We start from the raw sequence: 26,733 nt of genomic DNA, 5'->3' as shown, positions 1-26,733 counted from the left end.
TCTGGCTGGGCCATTCCAAAACGTTAATCTTCTTCTGGTGAAGCCATGCTTTTGTGGATTTGGATGTGTGCTTTGGATCGTGCTGAAAGGTGAACTTCCTCTTCAGCTTTCTAACGGACGCCTAAAGGTTTTGTGCCAAAATTGCCTGGTATTTGGAACTGTTCATAATTCCCTCCACCCTGACCAAGGCCCCGGTTCCAGCTGAAGAAAAACAGCCCCAAAGAATGATGCTGCCACCCCCATGCTTCACTGTGGGTATGGTGTTCTTTGGGTGATGTGCACTATTGTTTTTGCGCCAAACATACCTTTTGGAATTATGGCCACAAAGTTCAATATTGGTTTCATTAGACCATAACACATTTTACCATGTGCTTTTGGGGGACTTGATGTTTTGTTTTTGCAACTTCAGCTGGGCTTGGATGTTTTCCTTTGTAAGAAAAGGCTTCCGTCTTGCCACCCTACCTCATAGCACATTCATATGAAGAATACGGGAGATTGTTGTTACATGTAGCTGTCACGTCCTGGCTGTGCCCCTAGCCATCTCTGCGCTGGGCTCGGGGCATAGCCAGGACAGGACAGGAGGTGGCCTTTAGCCACCTCTACTCCTTTTTTTGGTTTCCCCAATTGGAGGCAGGTGTTAGTCATTGCCTCCAATTGGGGACCCTATTTAAGTTTAGTTTGTAGGCCCCAAGGCGTGGTTCATTTTGGTTTTGTTTATCCTGTGTAAGGAATACCCACGTCACTGGTTGCTGCTTTTTGTTTTGTTGGAGTCCTGCATTCTTTATTTTGTATTAAATGGATTACCTTACCTACCTCTACTCTGCGCCTGTGTCCTCTTCATCCCACAACCGTGACAGAATGAACCACCACCAAGAGACACAGCAGAAATGGACGGTAGGGGAACTCCTCGGTTGGCCGGACAGCGACACCGAGGAGGAGGAGAACCCCTACTGTCCTCTGCGGCACACCGGGCCTCCACAGCATCCACCCCGGAGGAGACGTCGACGGAGGCGACGTAAGCAAACCTCCGTGTGTCCGCCCCAAGAATTTCTTGGCGGGGTGCTGTGGGGGCAGGCGGAATGGAAGGACGCGGCCGTGCCACCCGTGCTCACGTGTGGGGTAGTCCAGGTGCCCCAGCCCTGCCCGGTGCCAGCTCCTAGGCGTCGGGCAACAACGCCGGGGGGGCCTATGAGGGCTTTCCCTGATGTTGGGAGATGTGAGGACTGGTGGGGCTATCGGGACCCGCCGTACCGGTTCTCGCAGCCAGCGCCCCCTGCTGCCCGGGAGCCGCAGCCGGCGCCGCCAGCGCCCCACACTGCCCGGGAGCCGCAGCCAGCGCCCCCCGCTGCCCGGGAGCCGCAGCCTGCGCCCCCCGCTGCCCGGGAGCCGCAGCCTGCGCCCCCCGCTGCCCGGAAGCCGCAGCCTGCGCCCCCCGCTGCCCGGAAGCCGCAGCCTGCGCCCCCCGCTGCCCGGAAGCCGCAGCCTGCGCCCCCCGCTGCCCGGAAGCCGCAGCCTGCGCCCCCCGCTGCCCGGGAGCCGCAGCCAGCGCTCCCCGCTCCCTGGGAGCCGCAGCCAGCGCCGCCAGCGCCCCCCGCTGCCTGGGAGCCGCAGCCAGCGCCCCCCGCTGCCTGGGAGCCGCAGCCAGCGCCCCCTGCTGCCCGGGAGCCGCAGCCAGCGCTCCCCGCTCCCTGGGAGCCGCAGCCAGCGCCGCCAGCAACCCCTGCTGCTTGGGAGCCGCAGCCAGCGCCCCCCGCTGCTTGGGAGCTGCAGCCAGCGTCCCCCGCTGCCTGGGAGCCGCAGCCAGCGCCGCCAGCGCCCCCTGCTGCCCGGGAGCCGCAGCCAGCGCCCCCCGCTGCCTGGGAGCCGCAGCCAGCGCCGCCAGTGCCCCCTGCTGCCCGGGAGCCGCAGCCAGCGTCCCCCGCTGCCTGGGAGCCGCAGCCAGCGCTCCCCGCTGCTTGGGAGCCGCAGCCAGCGTCCCCCGCTGCTTGGGAGCCGCAGCCAGCGTTCCCCGCTGCCTGGGAGACGCAGTCAGCGCTGCCAGCGCCCCCCGCTGCCCAGTGGCCGCAGCCGCCAGCTCCTCCCGCTGCCCAGTGGCCGCAGCCGCCAGCTCCTCCCGCTGCCCAGTGGCCTCAGCCGCCAGCTCCTCCCGCTGCCCAGTGGCCTCAGCCGCCAGCTCCTCCCGCTGCCCAGTGGCCGCAGCCGCCAGCTCCTCTCGCTGCCCAGTGGCCTCCGCCGCCAGCTCCTCCCGCTGCCCAGTGGCCTCCGCCGCCAGCTCCTCCCGCTGCCCAGTGGCCTCCGCCGCCAGCTCCTCCCGCTGCCCAGTGGCCTCCGCCGCCAGCTCCACCCGCTGCCCAGTGGCCTCAGCCGCCAGCTCCACCCGCTGCCCAGTGGCCTCAGCCGCCAGCTCCTCCCGCTGCCCAGTGGCCTCAGCCGCCAGCTCCTCCCGCTGCCCAGTGGCCTCAGCCGCCAGCTCCACCCGCTGCCCAGTGGCCTCAGCCGCCAGCTCCACCCGCTGCCCAGTGGCCTCAGCCGCCAGCTCCTCCCGCTGCCCTGTTTTCGCCGCCGCCAGGACCCGCCGTGGACTGGCCGCCGCCCGGGCCCGCGGATGACTGGCCGCCGCCGCCCGGGCCCGCGGATGACTGGCCGCCGCCGCCGCCCGGGCCCGCGGATGACTGGCCGCCGCCGCCCGAGCCAGCGGATGACTGGTCGCCGCCGCCCGGGGCCGTGGATGACTGGCCGCCGCCGCCCGAGCCAGCGGTTGACTGGCCGCCCGAGGCCACGGATGACTGGCCGCCGCCGCACGAGGCCGCGGATGACTGGCCGCCGCCCGAGCCCGCGGTGGACTGGCCGCCTTGTCCCGCAGCGCCTTCACCTGCCCAGGAGCCCCCGCATCGTCCTACGGCGCCCTCGCCTGTCCCGGCCTCAGCGGCGCCCTCGCCTGTCCCGGCCTCAGCGGCGCCCTCGCCTGTCCCGGCCTCAGCGGCGCCCTCGCCTGTCCCGGCTCTCCCTGAACCTCCGCCGGCTCTCCCTGACCCTCCGCCGGCTTCCCTGTCTCCGGCTCCTTCGCCGGCTCTCCCACAGGGTTCTGACCCTCCGCCGGCTCCCCCGGCTCCTGCTCCTCCACCGGCTCCTGCTCCTCCGCCGGCTCCTGCTCCCCCGCCGGCCGTCAACCCTCCGCCGGCTCCCCCGGCTCCTGCTCCTCCGCCGGCTGCCGACCTGCTGCCGGCTCCTATTCCTCCGCCGGCTCCCCTGTCTCCTATGCCTCCGCCGGCTCCCCCGGCTCCTACTCCTCCGCCGGCTCTTCCGCCGGCTCCGGACCCTCCGCCGGCTCCCCCGGCTCCTGCTCCTCCGCCGGCTGCCGACCTGCCGCCGGCTCCTATTCCTCCGCCGGCTCCCCCGTCTCCTATTCCTCTGCCGGCTCCTATTCCTCCGCCGGCTCCCCCGGCTCCTACTCCTCCGCCGGCTCTCCCGCCGGCTCCGGACCCTCCGCCGGCTTCCCCGGCTCCTGCTCCTCCACCGGCTCCTATTCCCCCGCCGGCTCCCCCGTCTCCTATTCCTCTGCCTGCTCCTATTCCTCCGCCAGCTCCCCCGGCTCCTACTCCTCCGCCGGCTCTTCCGCCGGCTCCGGACCCTCCGCCGGCTCTTCCGCCGACTCTTCCGCCGGCTCCGGACCCACCGCCGGCCCTTCCGCCGGCTCCGGACCCTCCGCCGGCTCCCCCGACTCCTGCTCCTCCACCGGCTCCTGCTCCTCCGCCGGCTCCTACTCCTCCGCCGGCTCTTCCGCCGGCTCCTGACCCTCCACCGGTTTCCCCGTCTCCTATTCCTCCGCCGGCTCCCCCGGCTCCTACTCCTCCGCCGGCTCTTCCGCCGGCTCCGGACCCTCCGCCGGCTCCCCCGGCTCCTGCTCCTCCACCGGCTCCTATTCCCCCGCCGGCTCCCCCGTCTCCTGCTCCTCCGCCGGCTCCTACTCCTCCGCCGGCTCTTCCGCCGGCTCCTGACCCTCCGCCGGTTTCCCCATCTCCTGCTCCTCCGCCGGCTCTTCCGCCGGCTCTGGACCCTCCGCCGCCTCCCCCGGCTCCTGCTCCTCCGCCGGCTCCTATTCCCCCGCCGGCTCCCCCGTCTCCTACTCCTCCACCGGCTCTCCCGCCGGCTCCGGACCCTCCGCCGCCTCCGCCGGCTCCTACTCCTCCGCCGGCTCTTCCGCCGGCTCCTGACCCTCCGCCGGTTTCCCCATCTCCTGCTCCTCCGCCGGCTCTCCCGGCTCCTGCTCCTCCGCCGGCTGTCGACCCTCCGCCGGTTCCCCCGGCTCCTGCTTCTCCGCCGGCTGTCGACCCGCCGCCGGCTCTCCTGCCGGTTCCTGTCCCTCCGCCGGCTCTCCCGTCTCCTGACCCTCTGCCTCCCTGGCCTGTCCCTGCGGCTCCGCCTCCCCGGCCTGTGCCGGCGGCTCCGGGCGCTGAGCCTCCGCCGGTCCGGGTGTGGTCGTCCCGGTCTTGCGGTCGGGAGCCCGCGCCTTTGGGGGGGGGTACTGTCACGTCCTGGCTGTGCCCCTAGCCATCTCTGCGCTGGGCTCGGGGCATAGCCAGGACAGGACAGGAGGTGGCCTTTAGCCACCTCTACTCCTTTTTTTGGTTTCCCCAATTGGAGGCAGGTGTTAGTCATTGCCTCCAATTGGGGACCCTATTTAAGTTTAGTTTGTAGGCCCCAAGGCGTGGTTCATTTTGGTTTTGTTTATCCTGTGTAAGGAATACCCACGTCACTGGTTGCTGCTTTTTGTTTTGTTGGAGTCCTGCATTCTTTATTTTGTATTAAATGGATTACCTTACCTACCTCTACTCTGCGCCTGTGTCCTCTTCATCCCACAACCGTGACAGAAGCACACTTGCCAGAAATTCCTGCAGTTCCTTTAATGTTGCTGTAGGCCTCTTGGTATATCCTCTGTAAATGTCACTTTCACAATATCATCTGGGCAGATACTTTCTGTGTTTATCTAGTGAATTTATGTTTAAATCCTCCACAACAACACTGTGGAACAGTGTACTCTTTTTACACCACTGAGCCAAATCAATATCTGTTCATAGGAAATATCTGAGCCTGCAAAGTACTGCTCGATTCTGTAAATGTCAGAGACAAATTATGCCTGTTATGTTATTTATTTTTAACCATAGTAGCGACATTGTAATGGGTCAGAGGGGGCATACTGATTCTAGCCTTGAGAGATATGTGAGAATTGACAATGTGAGTGGGTGGCCCACGTTGTTCATATCTAAAAGTGAAGAAAAAAACTACTTGGAGCCTCTGTTTGTTTGCCAACGACGTCGGATCTGTGCCTCTGCTCAGAGACTGTAAGCGTAAACATTGCCAGCCACAGATTGCACAATGAGTAATATGCAAGGATTCAGACCGGATTCATGGCATTGTAGTTGGCCTGTCCCAATCTTGCTTGAGGACATGATGCATTATTTACCAGGAAATGGTGGATTTACAAAGGCTTGCAAAGCAGACACTTTTGAGATACTGTTCCACTGAATATGCCACCTCAGTAGAGGCTTTTTAATCATGAAGTGTGCCTTTGTCCTAGGAAAAAAAAAAATATGTTGGGAACAATTCGAACAGCTAACTTGATTTGTCTTGTCTATGTGTGCCTTATCATTTATCCATTAGATGCAGAACACACATTTGTGGTCACTGTGTCTGTGTTTATTGGGTTGCTGTAGTGAGTATGTTTGTAAGCGGGGTTTTGGTGTTCTCACTTTCATTAGCAATTTCCTCAGCTTCGTCTGATAAGACTTCCTTGGCTCACCCCTTCTTCTCAGTGACCAAAGTTCTTTCCTCTGATACTGTGAATGCCAGCAAGAACAGCTCACAACTAAAAAGTGCAAAACAGATGTTGCAAATTAAATACATCCCCTACTTTGACTTCCTTGTTCCCATGGTCTTGTCACCCTACCTTAGCTATTTAGCAAAATGGATAGCATTAAGGAGGTCATTATGTTCCAAAGACCCAAAAAGGCAATTTAACCTGACAGCCCGGTGATGTCAGGTGAAATGTCCAGTCATTTCGGCCTTGTGGTTTTCTATGAAAGGAGTGTCTTGAGAATCGTCTAGAGTGTTTAAATCCCATGCAAAGGACACTGACCTGTAAAAAGAGGGATTGTAATCCTTATGACACTCAAACATAAACATAGGTTCTTGAGTATTGAGTAAACAATGTTGTGTAGTTCATGCCATTGAAAATTACATGTAGCATTAGTCACTGAATGAAAAGTATTTCTCCTGTGGACACGGCATGAAGCATTGAGTAAATAAGACCAGGAGAGAGGTTCCCCATTTGGATATGTTTTGAGAAAGCCTTTGTCGCTCAACTGTAACGCAAATTAAGTTTTCTATTACAGCACTTTATTTTCTACCTGTATCAAAGCCAGTCAAAGAGCTTTACACTGTCTGGAAGAAATTCAGTCAGCAGAACTGAGGAGCACAATGTGATGGTATGTGTTTATCCAAACCCAGTGTTTAATTTCTCCTCTGCACTAATTTATGACGTGTCACTGGTTTGGATCCCTGTCCAAGAAAAAAAAAATATTTCCTCAAACCTATGACTTCCTCTCTTTTTTGTTTGTTCCTTCCCTGTATACCATTAGATTTTTTATTCATTTCTCTTCTCTTGCTTAGTCTTTGCTTCTGACCCTCTCATATTACCTGTTCTAGCCAATGTAGTCAATAAAGCAGACCTCCAGATGAAACGTCTAGTCTGGCCTAGGCTAACTGTAGCAACTGAACTAGATAATGACTTGACTTTTATACTGGGGCTTGATCTTACCTGTGAGTCAGTACGTCATTGTTTGACGTTTGTATTACTCCATACTGGGCTGTATCTCAGCTGTCAGTCAAACAGTGTACAAATAAAAGCAAAATGTACATAGGCATTAATTATGAATGGTTAAGTCCAGGGTTAAAATGTTTAGAGCGTGAGTTTGTGTACCAGTATTTTTGGCTGCTGCTCTGCTTGACTGTCTACCAATCCGGCCTCACAAAGTTTTAAAGAATATAGGATGTTCAGCTTCTATGCTGGGAATGTTTGGTGATTCTCATGAGGCATCAGCAAGATTGACCTCAACAGAGAGTCGTTAAGACTAAAGATTTACACTGACAGTCTCTGTCTCAGTCACATTGCCACATCAATTTTGGATATACTTCCTTCACTACAAAAGCCTGAACTAGTTGAAGATCCATTGTTGCCCTCTGTATTCAACAACAGCACCGCTCTACCACATCCCAAACTGATGCATATTGAGCCTCTTGCTATAAAGCTACACCAATATGTGCTGGCAGCAGCCCTTGGAAACCAAGCAAAGTCATCAGTGCCTTGCCTCTCAGAACATCTGACCCAGTGTAGCACAAAGCAATTTTCCATGAAGGAGAACAAAACCAGAGTATGCTTACTGCAGAAGCTGGACAACTGGATGCTCCCCGAAACTGGAGGATGTCTATGGAGGTGTGGGGGGCAAATGAGTTTGGGATGCCAGAATCCACTGTGGAGAATAAACAAAACATCTAAGATGTACCCGCCTGTCTATAAAACCACAATAAAGGGTCTGCCATATCCCCACCCCTGTTTCAACACCAATGACCTGTGTAATCAAAACTGACAGAAAATGTTCTCTGATATAACAACATTCTGATGTAAGCAGGTCAAAGCCAGCAAAGTGATTTCTTTTTTTTTTTCTGCCAGATGGAAGTAACAACTCATCCACATCAGACACATTCAGTCGATTCAATCCATTTCAATATGTTTACTGTATATTGAAAAACATATATTTTGAATTCAATGAGCTGATTCATGTCTGGTTCTTTGTTACATTAATAATTCCCTTGGTCAGTAGAATCACTAGGAATATATACCATCTATAAAGCAAACTATTTGAACATCCTTAAAAGACTATGACACCACTCCTTTCATCCCCGGACCCCACAGCTTTTTTTATCAAGGTGAATATGGTCAGAACAGCTCCACTCCGGAGTTACTTTTGAAGTGCCGTTGTAGGAGTGGTGTGGGTAATAGACTGCCCCCAGCAGGCTTTGTGTTTGCTGGTGAGCACATGCAGCCCCACACAAACAGACAGCTCAAATCCACACTTCTGTTGGTAGTACACATGCAGATTTTTGTTTACATTATCATTACTTTATTTAACTAACTTTATTTGTAGCTAAGACTCAAGCATTTTGCCACCCCTAAAACATCTGCTATAATGCACTGAATATGTGAACAATACAACATTTCACATTTTTTCTCCCAGGCCTAACTTACCTATAGAGTTGGCTCCATAAGCATTGTTGCTTTTAAATACACCAATGGTTAGCTCTCTGCTTATGAATTATATGAATAATGTTTGCAATGGAAATCCATCTTTGTTTCCACAACCTCTCCATGTCTCTGAGATGGTGTAATGTATCAGCACTATTCGTAACAGACTCTGCCAAAGACTCAAAGGGGCTGGCTTACCGGGGAACCTTCCTGAGAAGTGATTGCAAGGAAGTCGTTTTCTTACATTAGACTTCCACGTGGGCATAAGTTGAGGACTGGATTGATACTCCCTGTCTGACCTACTGCAGTGAGCTGTTTGAATTGCTTTTGAACGCTTCCAAAGTCTGGTAGTCCTTTTTTCTCTTTTTCTGAACTTTATTTTCTTTGCTCAATGTCCATTTCAAGGCATTAATGCAACATACATCCTTAAAGGGAAAATTCAAACATAGTTATGCACTACAGCAGTACTTTTTTTTAAATGTTGTGCCGGGAAAGTTTAGCCAATGCATCACAGCCAAGTTGACAAATTTTCTCTGGCTTTGTAAAGATCTCAGACTGATGGAAGCCCTGTTCCTACCCTAAGATGTACTGTAGGTTTTTCAAAAATAAGCAGTACTTGTTTTTCTCGGGAGCTTGCTAGGTAGCTATTCTTTCTGAGATTGCAAAATAATGGTACTTCCAATTCCCGATTACAAGAAATGCTGGACATCACTACGAATTCTGAATATTGTGGTTCTCTTCAAGTAGGAAGTGTAGAAGGCCTGTTTCTAGTAGTAAAATGGAGAAACATTTGCATTTACGCCATTTGAGGGCGTTTTAACATTTTTGATGGTGCATAGGATATGTTTATTAATCCCATATTAACAGTCATATATAGGTAAACAAGTAGCAGTGAAACGTCCCTTTAAATAGTAAACAGTGCTCTGAATTCCGGTCAGGAAAATAAATGACACGTTTTATATATTGGAGCATGCAATTTAAAACTTATGAGGTTGTATGAGGTCATAATAGCAAGGTTTTGCTGCCTTAGCCTTGACCTTCTTTGAGTCACCTTTGGAGAGCTATACAGCAGTGTTGACCGTGGCTGGCGTCTATGTGTATCAGCCGTGTTATTGGTGTGTACTTGCCTGTGCACATTATGCGTGTGTGTGTGTGTGTGTGTGTGTGTGTGTTTGCTTAATCATCAAGTACACAGAGACAAACAAGAGCTCAAGTTGTACACAGAACACCTGTTGGTTTGAAGTACATAGGGTGATGTCGGAGTCTAATACGCCAGGAACACCCCTTGCCATGTTTACATCGGCTCAGCTCCATTAGCCTAACGTTGACTCACCAACACACTGATCCATTCCAGCAGCCTAATCCTCAACACATGATAAGAGATGTTTACACCATGTCCAGAAATGCCACACATAGTTTCTCATCAACCATGGCAATGCGTGTTTGTTTGTTGCAAGGTGGACACAAATGTTAGTAGTGTGCAAAAGTATTGACTGCCTTGTGATTTTTCCAAAGAACTCACAATTGTCTCCAAAAATATGTTGATATTGACCAAAGTATTTGGTCTCCAAAATAATTCTTTATAAAATATGTTATTCTTTGTTAATATTACAGCACCTGTTTTTGATTCAGAACCTAATATATCCTTTTAAATATATATTTATTATTTTTTAAAGTGAAACTGAATATTTCACAGTGCAGCCTTATTTGCAGTCAATCATTTTATAGCCATGGATGAGCTTCCTGCATATTTGGACTGGTAGTTTGGCCCACTCTTCTTCAGTTCATGCAAATTTGAGGAGTGCCTCCCAACTACAGTTTTCAGTTCTGTTCATAGGTTTTTAATGACCATTTCAGAACAGTCCTGCGTTTTGTCTGTTTTTTTTTTTTTTATTCTCCTGATTTAATGATGCAATGCCCACATTTAAGGCACCTAGTGCCAGAGGCAGCAAGCAAACCCCCAAAACATCACTGAATCTCTTCCATCTTTGTCTGTGTGTAAGGTATTCTTTTCTTAGATGGCCTCATTTTGTTTTATCAAATTATCTAATTTGGTCTCATCTATCCATAGAAGATTGTCTCAGAAGGTTTGTGGCATGTTCAGGTGTGTTTTATGTCATAGGTCTCTCTCAAGGGTGTGGGTTTGTATTGAATATTAGGGGGTCGGGGTCAATGGGTGCCGTAATTTTCCCTTGTCCGATTTAGTATTAATTTCTTGGGTCTGTTTGTTCAACTGCGAAACTAATAAAAACCTATGTGGATACCAAAAGGTTTTTGAATTTCAACAGTTTTCAGCAAATTTCAAGGGTGCCAATATTTTGTATCACCCTTATCCACCCACACTCAAAATAAGTATTGTAGAGGCTGTTGCAAAATCATAGACAAATGTATTGATAATGTGGTAATGTTCCATACTCATGGAACTCGCTACAGTGTCCTCTCCCCGACAGTTGGCGACTGTCTCTCTCGTTTGTTGATGTAACATTCTGTCTAGTGCTTTGTCTGGCTACACAGGCCTTAGCCAAACAGATGTTTTACAAGCGGATCCTCCCATTGGATGTAGGGACTGGGGAAGAGCAACCGGGATGGTTCCCAGCACGCAGTATGATGGCTGGCTCGTTTGGAGTGAACCAGAGCGTGAGCAGAGTTTGGGCAGGGGATTAGCAGGCCAGTCAGTGGCAACAGACCGGCGACCGGGGTGTGAGCAAACCCTTAACTAACCCATTCTTATTGCACATCCTGAGCCCGCTTAAATGCCATTGAGTGCTGACAGAAGTGTCTGGAATGTGTTTCATGTGACACACACCATGCTATAGTAATTGCTCGCTACTCACTAGCATTGTCAAATAATGTAGCTTACAAACTAATGTATCTGCCACAACGTCTCCAGAAGACAGTATGCACGTTGCTTAGCAAGCTAAACTTAAGAGCATCTGTGGCAGCTCCTGCAGAGATGTTTCAGTGGGCAAATTGTGTTTTGCATTGCTCCTCACTGACCATTCCTTTGAAGGATGTTTACTCAACCAGGCACCCGTGCCAGTAATGTTAGTGGGCCAGTGGGGTATGAATTGACAATGTTAATCCAGCCCCGTCATGACGTAAACACTTGGGGATGTAACAATATGAGTGCCCCTGATAATGTCCTAAACATTACCCCGTATAAGCAAGCTAAATAGCAGTGAGAATAAAAATGTGGTTGATCAGAATTTTGGGGTAATGTATGTACAAGTCTATTTGGTTTTGTGGTGTTAACATGTTGCATATTCGCTTTCACTGGAGGCTGTCAGAATTGAACAGTATAGCGTTGAAGCATGGATAATTACTTAGCAACATCAAGGTCAGTCCAGAGTTATATATTTAGAGTTTGGCCATTTTGGTTTCTGTGTAAACGTTTGAGAGCACCACATTCTCCTCTGTTGCTATGGAGAATGTGGAGAAACTGGCACTCAGAACATTTAGACATAAACTCTCTAAATATATGACTCTAAACTGACCTTGACGTTCTCTAACTATCTCACTGTATCTTCTTGCTGAGAAGGAGGGACTTCAAAATCCAAACAACATCTTTGAAAAGGTTTTTAAAAAGTCTGAGAAAAAAGGCAGATGTGGGAAGCCACTTCTTCATATAGCATTTAAAGTTTCTATTTGGCTAAATGGATTTCAGGCAGTTGAAAATTCCATATAGTATATAAAACACCAGAGGCTATAGTAGATGGGCTATTACTGGTGTTAAAGTAACCTTCCCTTATGTAAAATATATTGTGTTGAAGTGGTGGTTCATTGGCTGTCCTTTTGTTGCCGTTATATAAGTCTCTCATGGGACTGTCAGTCACTACTGTAGTATTTGGAAATGCTTTCTGCAGAAGGTTTATCTTTCCGAGTTACTTTAAAGACTCAAACACAGAGGCTAGAGACCGCTTCCGGGATATATTGGGAGCAAAGCACTGTGAGAAACAATCCCCCCCACCCCACTGTAACTCTCTATGCCCCTCATCAGAGTTAACAGCAGCCCCCGCACAATCTTGGTTGTGGATGTTAGGGGTGGCGGAGGAAGGGGAGGTTCAATCTCATGTTGATGCAGAAAACCAGGGTCATACACCGACGTCATTAGAGGATTCTGGGAGGGCCGAGTTCATCTACTCTACAGGGTTGTCCGGTCGCATCATTACTCTTGCTGGACTCCATTACATTTCAATACTACAAGGCATTAGTCACTACAGCCTATTTCAAAGCACTGTAATATGTATTTATGCATCAGGCATTGGAATCCAGGCCAGTGTAAAGTTCCCATCTGTACTTTGGAGCCCTTTGAAGCCACTCGCTGCTACCTGATCCTAACTGATTGCTGGCAGGCAGGTTATTCTAGCTCAAGCCCTCGCCTCCCTGGGGACCATAAATACACTTGTAGTTAGGATGTTTGGCCAAAAGCTGTCTGGATGGCCCGTAGCAAGGAGAAATAAGTGGGCTCCAGAACACCCTGGATGATCCATTCCAGGTACCGAAACAGCTTGTACCCTTAGTTGTTTAGACATTTCCGAAGCAATATTGGTCCAGCCTTCACAGATCATGTGTGCTTTCATCAAACATAAGGCCTCTCTGGCCTTAGATTTAAGAACTTTTTTCAAGCTACTGACATAACTGGTAAAAAAGAGATCAACAGAGGAACGATGACGTCTGTCCAAAAGGCCAACCTTTGCTTTTATTACCGCAGGGGCATGCCCAGTCTCGTTTTTTTTTTTGGAAAGCGAGGCTGGCACATTTTCTACCTGGCTGGGCTGTTATGCTTTGGTTTGATGGTGCAGCCTACATCCTATCCTTGTGTGACGTGCATTGACAAGTCCTTGTCATGAACCTTACTAATGTTTACTTTGGCACACCATAGAAAGAAAGTTGGGTTACAAGAACAAACATCCAACCATGTTCAGTTTGCAGATGTTGGTTGTCGCTGACGAGCACCCAACTTAATGACTGGGAAGTGAATAATTGGTTGAGTTTTCAAAACTCTCGGGGGATAGGTATCAGTTGCCTCATTAGTTGTAGAGATGTAGCAATCTAGGGATGAAGTTGAGGTTAACCCAAAGCAGTGGGACTGTGACGGTAACACTTCCTAATTTATGGTTCTGCTTATTGAAGAGGGCGGAGAGAGGGTTGAAAGCAGTTCTCCAAAAAGGGGTATTATTGGGAGCAGGTGAGGCCATTTTTATCTTGACTCACCAGACTCATTTAAAGCCTTTGTTTCACTGAGAGCTGAGACAGATGAAACAACAAAACGTGATAGTCTATGGGTGGTCTCTTTGATCAAGTATCCTGTGTTGTGGTGATTGTACTTTTTGGGTGTGTATGCGTTTGTGTGCACGTGCTATGCCTGCATTTGTGTGTAGGAGTAACACACAGCTATCAGGCATGATTATTATTATTACTGGGGGTTTGTAAATGGAGAGCCATCTGCTTTGTTTTGCCGGAGCTCCGTATCACTTAACAATGGGCTTTCCTCCAGCTATGCTGTAATTCTTCGGCGACCTGACACCATTGTCATAATGCACAAAAATATTATTGTCATGTGCACTTCTGTAAAATGTGTATATGAATATATCATTAGATTATATTAGTACATATTGGTGTGTCTGTGTGTGTGTGGATATGCAATCAGTGGCTAGTTTACAGGGTTGGCCCTCTATTTGCCTGAGGAACAGGCTGAATTTGTTGGTCCGTGCTGACACGATTGCACCACACATTTGCTGGTGATTGGTGTCAGTACAGTCACACTGCAAACAGCCCTTTCCACCTCATCCCCAAGATCAGTTCCAATGGGTTCAGCTCTGGTTACAGTGTGGGCCACCCAAGCAAACTACGAATGCTCTCATGTTCCTGGAATGATTGTGAGATAATATCGTTCTAACACGTTGCATTATCCCATTGGAAGTATCCACGTAAAAGAAGCGTAAACTGTAGCCAGGAATGGATGCACCTGGTCAACAACAGATGCTGTTGCAGTCAAACAATGCTCGATTGGCATCAAGGGACCTAACGTCTGCCAGGAAAACATTACCCATATTATTACACACCCGCCACCATACGCTGGTGTTGACACCAGGCAAGATGGCTCCATTGAGTCATGCAGTTTATGCCAAGTCCCGACGGCATGTTGAGCCAGTCGGACCACTCGTCATTTGTCCAGTGTTAGGGATTGGAGCCACTTCATGGATTCAGCTGAACCCAGTGTGGTCATCTGCTTCAGCAGCCCATCTGTGACGTCAACCAATGAGTTAAGCGTTCCAAGATGGCATTCGGCACACCGATGTTGTACAGCAACGTTGTGGGGCCTTCTGGGTAGCTTGCATCCTTCTCCCTTTGAACTTCTTCGTCAGCAAGTTGCTTTCACCCCCCGGGCTCCTGCTGATTGGATGTTTTTTCTTAGCCTCAATACCAATGTCTGTCTGCCCGCTTTACATAGAGTACCACAGCCACGTTCCTCCCTGTCTAGAAGTTATCAATTTTCACAAATATGATGCTGTACCTAATAAAATGCCCTGAGTCTAGGTCTGTGCTGGGTATGATAGGCCTGTATTCCGTTTTTACAAGAGTGGGCTGTCATGGGTTTGACAAGCTCCGGTGTTGCTGCTCCGTCTGTTCTCTGCTTCTCTCACTGTTGTCGCGGTTGGTGGTCCCCACGTCTTCCCATCTCTCCCCAACATAAAGATTTACTGCAGAAAGATTTGCAGGTGAAGCGTGCAAATGTTTGTGCCTTCAAACACCACAGTGTGATGCCGTCCCTTCACTGAAACATGGGGAAAAGCTGACTTCTACCGCAGTGGTATATTCAATTTCGTTCCTTTCATCTCAGAGGCAGTAGATACAGAGGGCTTGATAGTGTTACAAAGGAGTGCAGGGAAAGGCCAGGAGTGACAAGTCATCCCTCTCTCACTCACTTTCTTCACACTCTCTCTCTGCATCTCGCTTTCATCATAAAGCAATAAAAGTTAATAGGCGTTTTGTACAACCTCTCATGAAAGTCACCATCTCCTGTTCCCTGTTCCCTTCTCTCCTTTCACTCCCAAGTGTTCAGTTATTGCATAACGCCAGAACAATTATAAGTGAACATTAGAGAGTGTGGCAAAGGACAAAAGTAACAAACACAAGATGACAACGCAGGTGTACTGTGCAGAAGACCTTTCCAGAGTTGATCTAATCCACTCCTCCCCATGTTTTTGTTTTTCTAATGCAGGGTTGGAACAGGTCACCATGAGCGACCGATTCGACTGTGACAACTGCAAGGAGTCCCTGTACGGACGCAAGTACATACAAGCAGATGGGGGTGAGGGGGACAACCCCTACTGCATTCCCTGTTACGACAGCCTTTTCGCCAACACCTGTGATGAGTGTAAAGAGCTCATCGGCCACGATGCCAGGGTAAGCCTGCTATCTGCTATCCACTGTTGGACTCGCCATAACATTTTCACAATTATCCCACTGCTGGGTCAAATGCCAGCCGAGACAAACTGCGCTGGACTTACAGGGCTTGGCTGGCCATCCACTAAAGTGTTTGGTATTGTGCTGAACAGGACAATGTAAAAAGCAAATGTCCGGGCCCATACAGGTCCGTTCACATCGACATGATGGGCTAAAAATGATATTAGTTATCCTCTCCAAGGTTTAGCAGTTCTAGTTGACTAATTTTGACACTGTACATGGGTCTTGTCTGCTTAATGATGAATTACTATGTTTGCTAAATGATGCAGGTGCCGTTCATGGTCTGTGTGGCAGTACAGGGCTTTGGCTAATTTAACATGCCATTACACATGGTTTCCAACCAAGCTAAACTAGGCCGTCATGCTGCGTCAGACCATGAAATGTTGTGTGAGGAGACTGTCTCCATGTTCCCCAGAATGAATGCATTTTTAATCTTCACTTAATGGAAAACACAAACACATGACGCAAATCATTCGGGACATGCCTAAGCTACTACAGTAAGCAAATAAAGTGGATGGGTTAGTATTGGTCAATGAGGCAGCACACTAGGCTATAATATGCATGCATGCACACACAAACACAAGTTATCATTGGCATTTGGCAACCTCAGAGGCAGTGTCTGATCCGTAAACACACATACACATTTTCTGACTCGTTAGTTTTGTTGCATATTGAATGTCTGGAGCAGACCCAGACAAATCATGCTCTCTCCTCATTCCCCCATATTTGTAATCATAAACTAAAACATGTTGCTTGTCAAGAATCAATCAATCAGTTAATCTTACTTCCTAAACCCCTTTTTACAGCACAGTTGTCACAAAGTGCTGTACAGATACTCGGCCTAAAACACCATAGAGCAAAGGAACCTAGAAAGAGACCTAGAGAGGAGCCAGGCTCTGTGGTGGGGCCAGTCCACTTCTGGCTATGCCAGATCAAGATTATACATTACCTTTAAAGGTTACATCATTAATCAAGACATTCACATTTACAGATAGTCAGGCTGTCAAAATTATCCAGATGGGAAAAGGTGGTCTATGGTCAAAAACTGTCTTCAGGCAAAAATCTCATTCCAGTTCTGCTACTTGTAGTGTTTTAATTACAGATTTAAGATGTATAATACTGATTTCAGATCATTTACTATTCTTGATCTTTGATTACATATTTCCTTTCCAGGAAGTCCCTGGTAGTCTATTTTTTATTATTTGTCTAAGTTGACTTAGAATAGAATAGTACTTTAAAGTCTTGTAGCGGTAGCGCGTACATTGACGGCTCCCAATTCATAGACGCCGGGGGAAGTTGTTTTTACTGCCTTGATTAGCAGCAGAGCAGTAAAGACACTGTAGCTGTGGTTCTGACCCCTTCGTTGTGTCTCCAGGAGCTGTTCTACGAGGACAGGCATTACCACGAGCACTGTTTCCGCTGTTTCCGCTGCGACCGCTCGCTGGCGGACGAGCCCTTCACCAGCCAGGGGGAGGAGCTGCTGTGCAACGACTGCTACTGCAACGAGTTCTCCTCCAAGTGTGTGGCCTGCGACAAGACTGTCATGCCAGGTAACAGATGGAGGGGTGCGGGCTGTATCTCATGTCTTGGTTGTCCTCCAACGTCACCAGTTGGCACGCTTCATCTTTGGATTCTGAGCGTTTCAGATGGCGTGGAGATGTGGACAACTGAACACACAAAAAAGCATGAAGAGTCCTTTCAGTTAAGGTCAAAATTAAGAGAGACAACAGATGTCGCACCAAGTGGGAGACAGACAGACTGACAGAGAGGGGGGAGGCAAGCTAGAGAGGGAAGGGGTGAGAGAGAGAGAGAAGGAGGGAGAGAGAGAGAGAGAGATGGAGAGAAATAGAGAGACATGATAGTCAGTGAGTCAGCGAAGCCAAGGCTGAATGTGACAGAGTAATTGCTTGTTTGCCTAACTTGCTGTCTCTGAGCCAAATCCTTGTGCCTTGGATAGCGGCCAAGTCTCTGATCATAACAAGAGATAAGGCTGTAAACTATTTCAGCACTATCTGCCATAACAATAAAGTTGTAAAACAGCAACTTTTTCCAGGAAGAGTGTGGTTTAGGTTTTGTGCCATTTTCTGGCAGTCTTTCGATTAAAAAAAGTTTATTATATTCCTTATGTGTTGACGATGTTAATTAGCAGAGAGGCCTTGTTTAGTAAAGATGTCAGATGCCGTATTTTAAGTAACTGTTATAAGGTGCTGTATTTCCAAAACCTGAAAAATATTGAGAAGGTTTAGTACAAACCAGATCATGTAAAGTGTTATATTAGTTTCTTTCACTGTCAAGTTTCACTTGGTGAAGCTCAGGAGTTATTTTCCAGAACTCCTTCTATTGGTGCGAATGTAACAGTCAAGGTTGATCAGGCACAGCTTTAATTATTTGAATTATATTGCATTTTTAGTAGAATTTCAACCCTGGTCTGGATTGAGCTACGGTAATGTCAGTTAGATATTCAGCCAGTGAAATGGGTGTTCTTGACAGGGCTTTTCGTTTGGTTCTCGCTCAATTTTCCCTTCAACAAAATATTTCCTAAACAGTAGGACACTGTTATTATTATCACCGTCACCTGTCATTAATCTTCTGACTTGGAACTGTCTTAAATTTTTTTTTAAATGCTTTTTACTTCAATATTGTCCTTTTTTAGCAAGATGTTTTCTTTCTGTCAGTTCATTTATCGTTCCCATCTATCTATTGGCCTTTCTCTCTGTTCTTCCGTTGCCCTTTTCCTCTCTCCATCCTCTCCCTCTCTCCATCCTCTCTCTCTCTCTGCTGTCCCCCTCCTCTCTGTTCTCCCCCTCTTCCTTGGTTCTCCCCCTCCTTTCCCAGGCACCAGGAAGTTGGAGTATGGTGGCTCCACATGGCACGAGGGCTGTTTTATCTGCCATAGCTGTGAGCAGCCAATCGGCTCCAAGTCCTTCATCCCAGACAAGGATGAACACTACTGCGTTCCCTGCTATGAGAACAAGTTCGCCCCACGCTGCACCCGCTGCAAGCTGGTAAGTGAGGACAGGCATGGTGGTGGAGTAGCGACATTATATCAACAAACCATGTCCATTCCCGCACACGCCTTATTTGAGCACCTTGCTTTTAAATTGTCTGGTTCTAAACCTCAGGTCACTCCTCATCTATCACCCCCCATGCCAAACCCTGAATTTCTAACTCAGCTCTGTGCCATTTCACCATCTGTTCTGCTACTGGGCCATTTCAACACCCATGTCAACTCTGCTGACTGCAAAACCACAACGGAACTCCTAGACATTCTTTAATATTTCAATATTACCCAACACATAGATTTCCCCACCCACAGAAAATGACACACACTGGACATGGTCTGGACATGGTCTGGACCTGGCATCACCATCAGTAACCTGTCCAACACTGACCTCACCATTTCCGACCATCTGGCATTCACCCTGGACGTAGACATCCCCACCCCCTTGTCAAACAGAAACGCACCATAACTTTCCAAAACTCCAAGTCCATCAACTCCTCCTCTCTCTCCTCCATCTTGACTGACACCATCTCTGACTCCTCACTCCTCACCATCATCCTCACTCCAAACGTCTCCCCCATTGACCTGGACAACACCTAGAATGACATACTCTCCCCCTGTGTGTTTACCCTGTGAAGCGCTTTGAGTACCTAAAAATGCGCTATATAAGTTTAAATAAATTCATTTTTAATATAATAATGATTACAGCAGCCTGAATCTGGGAACCACGGTGGTTGAGGAGTCCTGGATGTATGCAGAGAATATCCATTGGCTGTCTGTTTCATGATTCAGCAGAATTGTTTGACTCCACTTCTTTTGTGGTTTTGACTTGTGGTCGCTGACTAACTAAAATGACTTGTGACCTTTTGTTTTTCTCTGTTCCTGCTAGGCTCTGGCTAAAGGCGGAGTAACCTACCGAGACGAACCATGGCACAAGGAGTGCTTTGTGTGTACGAGCTGCAAGGTGCAACTGGCCGGGCAGCATTTCACCTCTCGCGACGACAGCCCCTACTGCCTCAAGTGCTTCGGCAGCATCTATGCCAAGAAGTGTGAAGCCTGCAGCAAACCTATCACAGGTAAATACAGCTGTCTATCAGTGGTTATTGACAGCCATTGTCAATGGTGACGACATCACTGGAGTTGTGTCAAATGGCCTATTCCCTATTTGCCATAGCCTACATCAGTGGTTCCCAACTACGGTCCTCAAGTACCCCCAACAGTACACATTTTCATTGTAGCTCCAGCCAAGCACAGCTGATTCAACTTGTCAACTAATTATCAGGCTCTCATTGAGTTGAATTGGGTGTGCTTGTTCAGGGCTACAACAAAAATGTGTGCTGTTGGGGGTACTCGAGGACCGGAGTTGGGAACCACTGGCCTACATGTCCAGCAAGTGGTAGTTTGCCTATTATAAATATTCTAGAAGAAAGAAAAGATGGCAGCAACGCAGCAGCAAATCTCAAGGGCTTTTTAAAATCATAATTTCAAATTTTCTCACCAATCCTAATTCGATTTGAATGACAGTTGTTGGCCTAGAAATATTCTTCTATTGATCAACTGTGAAACTATAGGCTTAACAGAGTTCCTTCTCAGAAATGTATTTTATGTTTATACCCCAAATAACAGTCTCAATTGCTGATAGTAGTAATGTGTCCCATACTTGTTATGCAGCTGCGGTGGGTTGAGGGTTGTGGGGGGCAGGTGTGTGCCAACATCAACGACACAAAAGGCTGGATGTGTTAAAGGCTACAAAAATGTTTTAGTGGTAATAAATACAAAACCGTCCTCCCTGTAAACCATTCTGTCTTGCTTGTCAACTTTATTTTCTTAACATTACACCGATCAGCCATAACATTATGACCACTGACAGGTGAAGTGATTAACACTGATAATCTCGTTATCATGGCACCTGTCTGTGGGTGGGATATATTAGGCAGTAAGTGAACATTCTGTCCTCAAATCTGATGTGTTAGAAGCAGGTAAAATGGGCAAGCATAAGGATCTAAGCGACTTTGACAAGGGCCAAATTGTGATGGCTAGACAACTGGGTCAGAGCATCTCCAAAACTGCAGCCCTTGTGGGGTTTCCTGGTCTGCAGTGGTCAGTACCTATCAAAAGTGTTTCAAGGAAGAACCACTTTTATTTGGTGAACTGGCGACAGGGTCATGGGCGGCCAAGGCTCGTTGATGCACGTGGGGAGCGAGGCTGGCCCGTGTGGTCCGATCCAACAGACGAGCTACTGTAGCTCAAATTGCAGAAAAAGTTAGAGCTGGTACTGACAAAAAGGTGTCAGAACACAGTGCATCGCAGTTTGTTGTGTATGGGGCTGTGTAGCCACAGACCAGTCAGAGTGCCCATGCTGACCCCTGTCCACAGCCAAAAGCGCCTACAATGGGCACGTGTGCATCAGAACTGGACCATGGAGCAATGGAAGAAGGTGGCCTGGTCTGATGAATCATGTTATCTTTTACATCACGTGGATGTACAGCTTACCTGGAGAAGAAATGGCACCAGGATGCATTATGGTGATGAACGCAAGTCGGCGGAGGCAGTTTGATGCTTTGGGAAATGTTCTGCTGGGAAACCTTGGGTCATTCATGTGGATGTTACTTTGACACGTACCACCTACCTAAGCATTTTTGTAGACCATGTGCACCCCTTCATGGCAATGGTATTCCCTGATGGCATTGGCCTCTTCCAGCAGAATAATGCGCACTGCCACAAAGAAAAAATGGTTCAGGAATGGTTTGAGGAACACAACAACAGAGTCACAGTGTTTACTTGGCCTCCAAATTACCCAGATCTCAATCCAATCGAGCATCTGTGGGATGTGCTGGACAAACAAGTCCGATCCATGGAGGCCACACCTTGCAACTTACAGGACTTAAAGGTTCTGCTGCTAATGTCTTCGTGCCAGATACCACGGCACACTTTCAGAGGTCTAGTGGAGTCCATGCCTGGACGGGTTAGGGCTGTTATGGAGGCAAAAGTGGGACCTACACAATATTCGGCAGGTGGTCATAATGTTAGGGCTGATTGGTGTATTTCACAGTACTTTCTCCATATAATTTACTAATAACGTAAGTCCTCCTCTTCAGTTAACCTTTCTTAGCTGTTCTCAAAAACATCACCTCCCAGATTCATAGTAAATCAAATAGCTATTAGCTAATATTACTTACATGATTTAGGTCTGTATCAGCATATATCCAAAAATACCATAACATTTGTTACAGAATTAGTTATCTAGCTATGTTGTTAGCATGCAAGCTAGCGATTAGCAACTGGTTAGTTTGCCAATGGACATTCAGACATGCCTACAATACTATACTATTGAATTATTTTTCATGTGGAAATATATTAACCAGACAAGTAATTAAATAGTCATGTTAAATAGTAATACAGTAGTTGGAAAAATTCTGTTTATCTGTGGTGGCGTATCACAATTTAGCAGCAGTGGAGCACCACTTTTATTATACTAAAAAGGAAAACACTGGAGAGAACTATCAATTGCAAGATAGATAAATCCGGGTGGAAGATTAAACAAGATAATAAATGTTCTAATATGGGCCGCCTGTCATTAACAGTAATTAACAGTAATAATATTATTTTTTGTGCTTTAAAATAAATGAACGTCTTATAAGCAAATGTTTGTTTCCCATTACATCAGACATTGTTTTATAAATTAGGGCACAGCTAATCTGCCTCATTGATTTTTTTCATGTCTGAATGAGTTCTCACTAATGACCGGCAACATATGATTCCCACTGAGAAAGCACTGGAAATCATGCATTAGAAAAAAAATCCAGTTTATGCCAGTTTGGTTGTACTTAGTGGACAGAATTTTTTCTAAAATGTTTCAAGCTGAAATAACAATAGATTTAATGAGGCTAGGCCTACTAAAAACTAGTTGTTTTTTAAAGGTAGACTAATATAACTGTATTGGTATGTAGGCTGAAAGAGATAAAATGGCCATATCCGAGTCATTATACAGGAATACATGGAAAATGTGTTTTGCCATTTTGTTTAAAATATGTTTTATATTAGGAGTAGTAGCCTTAGCTTATATAATTATTCACATTAATTAAAGATTCAGACTGCATTTACAGTTTGTGGCTTTTGTAAGAATCTAGTCAACCCCTAAATGTCACAGACAGTGATGCTATCTCAGCAACATGTGGCATTGGAAAAGTCCATAATAGACATTCAATATTTCTTATTGCAATGCTACCATCAATGCAGGTTTACTGTGGAACATTGGCCAAGTTCCAGACTGCCAACATAACAGTTGCACATCAAATCTCAGAAAGAATAAGTATTTAATATATCAGTTACAGCTTCACTTTTGCAAGGCTCAAGCCATGCACCCTAAAAATTTACCTCTTATGGACATCGATTGGCTCTATTTCAGGCATTCACTCCTTCACTGTAACGGGAGGTTGCTATAATTTCATTATAGCAGGATCCAATTTCCTTGAACTTTACTATCAGAGATCAGTGTTAAGTCAGGATATTTGACCCAAGTGTTTATCAACATTTATATATCAATGGGGATTAATTGCACTGACAAGTTATCTACATTTCTTAATGTGGGATAATAACCTCTTGTTTGAGTGCATGATCATGTAAACTAACTCACCGGACACAAAAACAAAACAATGGAAAATATTCCTCTATTGAGAAAGATATATGCATATGTTAATGTTCTCAACTAGTGGGTGTCATAGTGTCATTTAATCATAATTAATGTTGTATGTATTTGTGAAAATTACATGGTGAAAGTAGACCAGCGATTGTGAGGCGGCAGTTAAAAATGTTCTTTGAGGACTTTAATAGACGTTCCATTCATGCTCATTTATGCCTATACCCACAGTGTATGCAAATCGGTTGTTAATTTGAAACATTCAATCAATATAATAACGAAACATATAGAACAGTTGTGTGTAGTATAAAAAGTAAGCATATTTCTTGAAGTTATTATTTTTGACATTGAATAAAATACCTAAGATTCCATAACATAACATGTTATCCTTGTCTCGTCCAGGTTTCGGTGGAGGGAAGTATATCTCGTTTGAGGAGCGCCAGTGGCATCAGCCTTGCTTCAACTGCACAGAGTGCTCTGTGTCTTTGGTGGGAACTGGCTTTTTCCCCAATGGAGATCAGATCCTGTGTCGCGACTGCAACACCAATAGCAATTTATAGAACCCCTTCACATTGTGCGCACACACACACACACACACACACACACCCAACCTTGCCCTTGTTCCTAACACACTTCCATCTAAGTCTACCCCAGCCCCTCATCATTACTGCCAAGGCATCCCAGGCTATGCCCACTTACAGACAGACATCTGGCTCACCAGACCACTGCTGGCCGTCAAATAACAGGGCTAAGTATCAGGCTGCTGAAGCACAAGCACAGACAGAAATTAGCCTACGGTTGATCTAATTTGGCAGAGGCAAGTACTCATTGCTACCATAGACCTTGTTTTTCTATGCATTGGTGACTTTGGTTGTGTTGGTTTAAACAAAGGATATATGTATCAAGGGATAGAACCCAAACCATTATGAATGTTATTTGAAAGTTATCTGAATGTTCACTGATGAGTGCTTTTATTTGGTGGATTCTCAAGGATCTACCAACCCCAAAATTTCTACAAAAAGACAACTACCAAAGAAACCTGACATGAAACTGCCAAAAGAGAATTAACTGGGAATCTGAATTCACTAGAGAAATGAAAACAGTATGACTACACCTATGTGTTATAGTGGAGGTTACAGTACTGGTGAAAACCTTGACCCACATGCAAATTGTTTGTCAAACATTGTTCTGAAATTGTATTACTTTGATTTAGTTGCTATTTTGAGATGTAGATTTTCTCCACTCATGATGGTAACTTTAAAAAAGTTGGATGTGCCTTAAAAAAATATTTTTTATTTTGGATATAGCATCAAACCAAAGTACAAGAATTTGCCAACGGCTATGCAAATGTCTGGCTTAATTTGTATGTAACGCATCACCACTAATCTATGAAATCGACACTTTGTAAAGCAGCCACAAACCACTCCTATATACTACATTGTATATACAGTATGTTATATTTTTGAGTGTTTCCAATGCTAAATAGTAGTCTTGTGAGAGTGAATGTTGACTATTTCCATGTGTCAGTTGTTTCAAACCAATATTTTAGTGTTGTCACTTAGTAGCCTTGTCATTATATTTTTCTTATATTTGAAGAGGATGGTGCTGTGGTTTCTTAATGCATTTTTTGGAATCTGTTCCAGAAAGTTGACTTTATTTTATACCAAAGAATAGGTCAAAGATAAAAAACTAGAATTAAAAAAAAAATATGGTATATGACTGTTGATGGAAAAGATGAATGATATCGGTCAAGACATAAGTATAACGTTGTCATATACATGTATTTGCACTATGGCTCAAATATTTCCCTTGCTCCCATAATTTGTGCACATACAAATACACACACAACTCATTAATTTATATATTGCACAATACAGCAACACCAAAACCACTCTTAGCTTTTTAGAAACTGTAATTTGCTTTTGTCCATGCTGACACTTTTAGCATGTAATTATCTAGCAAACACAACATAGCTTTCTACCTAGCTAATTACACTTCTCTAGCTCTCTGCAGCTTCTTCATGGAAACAAATTGTTACTATGTAGCTATGTTACTAGCTATGATGACCAGAAAAGCTAGCTTGGTGCATGAACTAATTTTAATTTGATCTTGAGTTGAGCAAAATTAGCTGTATTCACAAGCAACAACAGCTGATACTTTGAAAGAAATACATATGAAAATGCTTACCTGCACTTATGTTTCTTCCCGTGCAACCACTATGTTTCAGGGGGTCGTACAGGAAAACATTAGTGTAGCTGTAGTTTACAGAATTAGCATTTTACATAGTATTCAGTGTTGAGTGATGAAACATCAACCAGTTGAGTTATCTTTTGTCGGTGGTCCGTAGGAAGAACTGTGTGCCTTGTTCTGCACGTACCACCTCATTTGTTTAAATGTCTGGTGCAATTCCAGCTAACATTAACTATCTAGTTAACTAGCTAAATAATTAACAAGTGCATATTTTTTAAACCTAATGAAACATTAAACAAAACTGCCTTGTTAGATGTCAATACTTGCTCTTGAAAAACATGTATTATGTGGTTTTAGAACAAATCTGATATACAAAGGTATGGATTGCACAAGCAAAATACCATCTTAAGTTTTGGTTGTCAGCCCTCTGATATACCAAGTGGCTCAAGTATACCAAGTGGACCAAAACATTCTACATGTAAAATAGTCAGGAATGCCTGTGACGTTAGGCAGATGGATGCCACATAGAACATGCATGGGGGTCCACAAAAAAAAAAAAACATACTGCGATGTAAGCAAGTGTTCAGACGGTTAATGCATTTTGTATAAGTAATATATTTTATGGTTGCATGTTTTTCCATTTAAATTTCCAGGGAATACAAATATATGATATATATAAGTGTATTTCATTATTTTGAACTTTGATGCTGGCAAGTCAGAGTTGTCAACAGGGCTTTTTATGGTTCTAGATTGAGAAACATGCCTTATAACCTAATAATTAAAAATAAAATAAAAAAGCTTCTGTTAATTTAATTAATTCAGATGGTTTGTTTATCAAATGTTACTAAATAAATCTTAATTGAATGTATGTGTGGGTTGATGTTATGCTAGTCGTCTGATATAGTCATCCAGTCTTATTTGTGGAACTAGGTTTTTACAGTCAGTATTCAAAATATTAATTATAATTTACTGGAAAATTCATAGCAATGCAATTTCTCTGTTGGCTAAGGTTCAGTGTAAGCTAACTACTACAAGCATGTAAGCCTTATTAATTTTATACTAAAAGGGTTTACACATGACAGAGAGGGACAGAGTTAGTGTGTGCACGCATGTGTGGGTGTGTGTGTACTT

The 26,733-nt window shown here is 46.3% G+C and overlaps 1 protein-coding gene across 1 annotated transcript in view; it reads left to right on the top strand.

The window, feature by feature from the left end:
- The window catches only part of fhl3a (four and a half LIM domains 3a), a 44,270-nt gene extending 17,855 nt beyond the window's left edge, over positions 1–26,415 (top strand). Inside the window, exons 2-6 of the mRNA XM_010885368.4 lie at positions 15,528–15,712; positions 17,148–17,322; positions 18,608–18,777; positions 19,663–19,849; positions 23,815–26,415. Of these exons, the coding sequence (XP_010883670.1) occupies positions 15,528–15,712; positions 17,148–17,322; positions 18,608–18,777; positions 19,663–19,849; positions 23,815–23,972 (875 nt within the window). The 3' untranslated portion in view covers positions 23,973–26,415. The remainder of the gene's footprint in view (positions 1–15,527; positions 15,713–17,147; positions 17,323–18,607; positions 18,778–19,662; positions 19,850–23,814) is intronic.
- The last annotated feature ends 318 nt before the right edge of the window (positions 26,416–26,733 follow it).

This window comes from Esox lucius, chromosome 20 (genome assembly GCF_011004845.1).
Source record: "Esox lucius isolate fEsoLuc1 chromosome 20, fEsoLuc1.pri, whole genome shotgun sequence".
NCBI classification, from domain to species: domain Eukaryota; kingdom Metazoa; phylum Chordata; class Actinopteri; order Esociformes; family Esocidae; genus Esox; species Esox lucius.
Note: the sequence above shows the minus strand (reverse complement) of the source record. Positions and strands in the feature narration are given on the sequence as shown.